This window comes from Anopheles aquasalis, chromosome 3 (genome assembly GCF_943734665.1).
Source record: "Anopheles aquasalis chromosome 3, idAnoAquaMG_Q_19, whole genome shotgun sequence".
NCBI lineage: Eukaryota > Metazoa > Arthropoda > Insecta > Diptera > Culicidae > Anopheles > Anopheles aquasalis.
This window is the reverse complement of record NC_064878.1, coordinates 55,706,049-55,712,152: the sequence shown is the minus strand read 5'-3', so window position 1 is coordinate 55,712,152 and position 6,104 is coordinate 55,706,049. Positions and strand designations below refer to the sequence as shown.

General features: G+C 48.4%; 1 protein-coding gene across 6 annotated transcripts in view; it reads right to left on the bottom strand.

Annotated features, from left to right (window-relative positions):
• Positions 1 to 14: 14 nt before the first annotated feature.
• The window catches only part of LOC126577187 (voltage-dependent calcium channel subunit alpha-2/delta-3), a 15,055-nt gene continuing 8,965 nt past the window's right edge, over positions 15 to 6,104 (bottom strand). For 3 of the 6 annotated variants that reach the window (XM_050238635.1, XM_050238637.1, XM_050238638.1), the window contains 7 exons: positions 4,419 to 4,515; positions 3,713 to 3,751; positions 3,453 to 3,563; positions 2,701 to 3,380; positions 2,435 to 2,639; positions 2,166 to 2,367; positions 15 to 2,094 (listed from right to left, as the gene is read on the bottom strand). In XM_050238635.1, the coding sequence (XP_050094592.1) occupies positions 1,969 to 2,094; positions 2,166 to 2,367; positions 2,435 to 2,639; positions 2,701 to 3,380; positions 3,453 to 3,563; positions 3,713 to 3,751; positions 4,419 to 4,515 (1,460 nt within the window). In that variant the 3' untranslated portion in view covers positions 15 to 1,968. The remainder of the gene's footprint in view (positions 2,095 to 2,165; positions 2,368 to 2,434; positions 2,640 to 2,700; positions 3,381 to 3,452; positions 3,564 to 3,712; positions 3,752 to 4,418; positions 4,516 to 6,104) is intronic. The other 3 variants (XM_050238636.1, XM_050238639.1, XM_050238640.1) reach the window with 1 other exon arrangement.

Genomic DNA, 6,104 nt, shown 5'->3' with positions numbered 1-6,104 from the left:
TTTTATCACAGATTTATTTTATTACGAAAAAATGCATTTGAAAAAGGAACCGAAATGGATTGTTAATATTACATATTTCCACTCTGACCCCCCCCTAACACAGCTCTAGTGTTTTGTGGTGGACCGTGGTGGAACTCCCGACGCGAGGTGGCCTTTGGTCTCGCGTTCCTCGCGTTCTTCGCGTTTGTTCCTTTGCCAGGGGGTTTGCCACGCTTCCTGCTGCTCCCCGGTTGTTGTTTTTTCGGTCCTTCTTCCTCTTTTTTTATATTAGATTGATCGCGGATGTGAGTAGCTTAATGTATGTAGCGCACGCGCAGCGCTGCGAATATAAGAGGCGGCGCGGCGGCGGCAGATTGCGAGTTAGTTTTGCTAGTGTTGTGTGTGGAGAGCGTGGAGTGAATGGTTTTGTTTGTTTTTTTTTTTTCTCTTTTCTTTTTTGTTCGTTTGCTGGGAAGTGAAGCCACTGGCCACACTCGAAGTCCGAGGACGCCGCGCGTACAAAAACCGGAAATCAATTGTTTTAATTTATTTCTAAGCTAGAGGCGTTTCGGTTTTGTGGTCACCTGATGTGGAACTGCTGTCGATTCCGCACTTCTTGATTTGCTACTAAACCGGTCGTACATCCGGTCACCCGATCTCCTGAACCGCTTCTGCCATAGCTTCTATCGCTAGCATTCGGTTGTGGCGATGTTGAAGCGAAAGTGAGGAAGGTAGGTAGGGGGTCTTATCAAGCACTTTTGCCCCGAAGAGGACCCTTCGAATATCGCACATCGGTACACAACCTAAATTTGTGCCACGTCGAACGTACGGCGCCAATCGGTTTAAGCGGTTTGGGATTGGCGGAGTGATTTCGCGGCGGGAGCTCCTATGCTGCGTTGGAAATCGTATGCCCACCTGTTACCACTTTTTTAAGCTAGGGCTCTTCCTGCTCCTACTCTTGCTGCTCTTTTTTGGATAGAAAATTGAGAATAATAAAATCTTTCACTAAGTAACGACGAGAGGATGCATACGGCAGATGATAGGAAGGGGATAGTGTACGAGTGCACCAATGGAAAGAAGAGAATCGCAAATGCACTCTATGCATTTAAGCAACATAACATACGTAGGTGAGTGTCAACGTCGACAACTGCTCGTTGACTCTCATTTCATATTCTAACAATCAACAAATGTGGAAACACGATCGTTATCTCGCGGTGTGCCTTCCCTATCGACCTGTTGCTCTTCTGCTGCGATGCATTAAGCTGTTCCCAAGGATTCAATATCGTGTTTCGATCGAGTTAGTGTTTTTAGCATTACTGAACGATGAATCTCGGAAAAGCAATCATTGTGTTGTCTGCGGGAGGAGTGAGTTGCCTGGTTAGCTGAGTTGTCGAGGGCGATTTGATCTATATATAATTATGTTTGGGCTTTGCCGCTCTGTCCGTAGTACATTGCGGATCGTTAGTTCTCGTGACTTTCAACGGAGAAAGTCTCACAACAAATGTGGGGACGGTCATCCAATCCCTGCTTGGACATAAACTTGATCCTCATACACGACTTTGGCGCTCAGCTCGAATCTCTCCACCGCTCTTTGCATTCCAAACCAGCCAGAAACAAAAACACGATCATGATGCAGAAGGTCGCACATTCGTCGAAAAACCTGCATTTACTAATCCCTGCACCACGAAAGCCTCCATTTCAGTTAGTTAACAGCCAACACAATACGCACTACGATAACGGAAAGAATTAAACTAGATAACGGGAAAAACGGTAACAGAGACTGAGAAGACGCTCTCCTGTGGTTGGTTGGCTGTTACCGCGTCCAGTAGACGAGAGACAATTCGATAAACAGAAAGGAAGGATGCAAGAAGGCCCCTGGCCTCCATTTTGCAAGCCACTGCTTCTATCGTCGTTCTAGATCCTCTGATTCTGATCTACAGCTCCACCGTACTAGCCAGCATGGGCTGTTCCGTTCCATTGTTCGGCCACTCACAGTCGAATGAAGCGAAGAACGTCGTGGTTGCCGCTGGCCACAAGCAGCGCGAGCGAAACAAACAGCAGAACGATGCTGTTCCCGGGCACACTGCCACGTCCGCACAGCTCAATCACACTCTCCTGTGGCGGAATAGAGGGAATGCATTAATAAAGATAGAGGGAACGGTTGGACGAAGTGCTAGAGTACTCACGTTGGCATGCTTGTTGATGCAGGTGAGTGGCCTCCGGCGGGGCAGCGGATCGTTGCGCTGCTTGTGGCATGCGAGTGAAGCATTGTAGTCGTGCTCCACCGGCCACGTCGACAGCTGTGGCACATGGGTTGGCAGTGGACAGAGCGTGTCCAGCACCAACAGCAGCAGGTTGCTGGATGGAATCGGTAGCACCACGTACGGTCTGCCAGTGGGGAGAGAAAGAGAAATAAGTCCCGGGGCCAAGTAAGGACACTCCACGCAGCTCATACCGTTCGCATTGGTGCGCTTCCTTGGTGTAAATCAACGGATCAACATCCATATTCAGCTCGTAGAGTGTAATGACGTGATCACACGGTTCCGGCCGCGTCCGATTGATCAGCACCTTCGTGAACTCGGGCTCCTTGTAGCGATTCAGCGTCGGATCGTCCAAATCACCCAGCTCGGGCACGGCATCGTACGCCGCCGCATCGTACACTGCAAAGGACACGTCAGTTAGAAAGGACCCTCACTACACCGGCCTCGAACGGACCCTTACTTTCGTCGTACGCATGAACCAAACTCAGAAACAGATGCATCACGAGCCACACCAAATAAGAGAGCGTGTTGGTCAGGATCGCCCACAGTAACCGGCCCGGTGTCTGCAGAATGGCGGCCAGATTGAACGATCCTTTCGACATGAAACAAACCGCCTGATAATCGTACACCGTCACATTCCGGAACACACCATCATCGAGCAGACGCTGCATGAAGGCCGGTTTGACCTCACCGAAGAACGCGCCCGTCTCCTGCAGCTGCTCACTGATCACCACGAACCCATTGTTGTCGATCACGTAACACTGGTAGTCACCGGTGAAGCAGGTTTTCTCACATCCCGGATCACCGTGCCCACACTGGCTGGTAATGTTCTTGAAGAGCGTGTACAGGGCCGAGTGGTGGAACTGGAAGCCAACCACCGCGACCGGGGCCTCCCGGGTACCGTCGGTGTGGAAGATGGCGTGGCTGGCCGTGACGAGCGTATCGTTCCGGTTGCCCGCATCGAACGGCACCGAGTACACGAAGCTAAACCGATCGCCATCATCCTTACCGCCATTCTCGTCCCCCGCCCCACCGGTCCCGGTCGACCGGCCCCGGTTTCTGTTGCTGTAGTACAGCTCCACCGCCCGCTTGTACCAGACCTCGTCGATCGCACGGTTGTGCATCTCGCTAAAGTCCGGCCTAAAAAAGGGAAAGGTAATGATTTACTGAGTGACGGTGCATGCTGCACTCAGGTGACTCTGCTCAACTTACTCGGCCTGCTTCGACTCATCCGCACCGGTTGCGTACTCCTGCCAGCGTGTCAAGCCACTGTGCGTCGCCAGGAACGAGACCGTGATGCCGAACCGCTGCTTAAACTCGTTTCTTTAAAGAAGAAAACAGACCAGTGGGAGTGTTAGTGTGATTGCACGATTCATGTTTTAGTATCAGATCCACGGGGAACTGACATCCTGTTTAAAATTCGTGTTAATTCGCATTGCACAGCCTACTACTGATACCGCACTTCCCATTACCTTGGCAGCAAACCCATCAGTACCGCGATCGGACTGGGACTATGGCATACAGAGGGAGAAATAGAGAGAGAGAGAGTTCGAGAGAGAAAGAGAGCGACATCCCACATACAAACCGGCAGCATTTACAAAATCGGTTCCACGGTTGGTCGTATGTATGAAACGGGTGTGAGTGGGTGGGTTAGTATGAAGGTGCGAGTTCGAGCGAGAATTGTACAGATCCGACAGTGACGATGGCAATGACGTATGCGTACGAGTGCAACAATAGTGGAAAAAGAAAAGAAAGAAATGTGTTTTTGCCATTTTTTTTTTAACATATATAAGGACGGACGAGCCGTATGTTTATGTTTTTGCCATTTGTTTCGGAAAGAAAAAGAGAAAAGAGAAATGGTTTTTGGAAGGAAGAGAAAAGAGAGTGCGTAGCATTAGTCGGTTCCCGGTGGTGACGGTGGATGGAAATTACGCGGAAGATGGCGAGCAAAAAAGGGTGGGAAAAGAAAAAAAGGGAAAACATATTATCAATCAACCGTACTCCATCTATCCCCGGGTGGTCCTAAAATACGATGAATGATAACGGTGTGCGCGGCGTGGCAGTTTTTGGTTGACGGAAGTTGAAAGAACGAACTGACGTTGCTGATCATCCATTTGCCAGGTACCTTCCATATTTCTATATAAGCATCATCACATCAACACCACTTTCACTGCTTACCCCTTCTCATCCTTGTTGCCACTGCCGCTGGCGTTCTTCGAGAACCACTCCGTAACGCGGGCGTCGTACACGAGAGCCTGCATCAAACCGCGATCGCCTGATAAAGTGAAGCCAACGTAAAGGAAAAGAGAAATGTAGAGAAAGACAAAGAGAAAGAGAAAGAAAGAGAGAGAGAGAGAGAGAGAGAGAAAGGGAGAGAAAGAGAGAGACATGGTTAAGTTCCGCTTGCCATAACACAGGGCAATCGCGCAAACACGCCCAAGAAATGGATGCTAAAACGTGGTGGAAAACACAACGCAAAAAAGAAAGGAAAAACCATTCCACTACTCAAGAGGGTGCCTTCGGGGAGGTGGGTCGGTGATCTGTGGTGTGAAGGGAAGGAAGATTTCGTTGCAAAAACCCGAACGCAAATGCAAACGACGGTGCCAGACAGAGGTGCAGAGGTGCTCGTGAAGAGAAAAGGGAAGACGAGAGGTGTTGATGAAACCAATGGACGAATGGAAAACCAAAAGCAGGACTGAACCAAGGTACGATATGATACGAAACTGGTGCAAGAAGAAGTAGAAGAAGTAGAGGAAGAGTGTTTGCTAAAAAGACACACAAAGACAAACAGTGCTGGGAGAAATGGAATCAAACACAACACCCGGGATCCGGGACCGGTGGCCGTAGGTATAGGTGCTGTGCTGTGCTATGTGAGTAAGTCGCGTGGATCGTGTAGTTCCTCTATCGCTACCATTCCATTCACGCGGGACTACAGCAGCCCCGGGGGGTGAACCTAATTCGGTGACTCTAAGGATGGGGACTGAGACTACTGATCACTCACCAAGGGCTACAACAACATGCTAACGGTACGAGAGACGAGGGAAAGATAGAAGTTTATAAGAAGTGCGAGAGGATTTGGTTGCTAGCAGTGGGTAGGGACGGTTCGTTATTCTCTCATTGATTGAAAACTCAAGTAGTGCTTTCATAAACCATCGTTTAAAGAGCAATAGTATCCAAAAGGGATTAAAAACAAACGAAAAATAGTTGTTAAACAGCTGATTAACATGCTTAAGAGTTCAGTTTATTTCAAAAACAAACAAGAGAAAAGCTTCCAAAGAGTGAAGTACCGGCGCCTCCATCGGCCACGTATGAGACCTCATAGCAAACATCTCTAGATGGTTTCCAAACGAGCCTAGCATCCTAACGATTTGTTTTTAGATTAGCTAAATTGAATTGTGACTAATCACACTTGATTTTATTGTGAAAACGAGTTAGAAGAAGCCTTCCAAAATGTGAAGTACTGGCGCCTCCATCGGAGAGGCTAAATTGAAAATTATGAAGAAAATGCTACCTGAATAAAGGAATTATTTGAAAAACCATAATAAATTAATGAAAAAAAACTCTAAACCATTAAATAAAGTTAGGAATCAATCAGAGAATGCAATGACACCGTGCAACTGCACGACGTTCGAAAGAGAGAGTGCGAGAGGTAACGAAAGCCCCAGACACCGCTAGTCTATAGGCTACGGGAATAAATTCGAAATGCTTCAAAGTATGCTAGAAAGAATGCTTCAATCACACAGCAGGGGGGAGTGCATTCCATTCCGGCGTGCGATGTGCCATTCCCAATCGCTCCTACAAAGTGCTGCTCTAAGACGTTACTAATGCTAATAATATGGTGCGGGGTTGGCGTAGAGGTGGGTT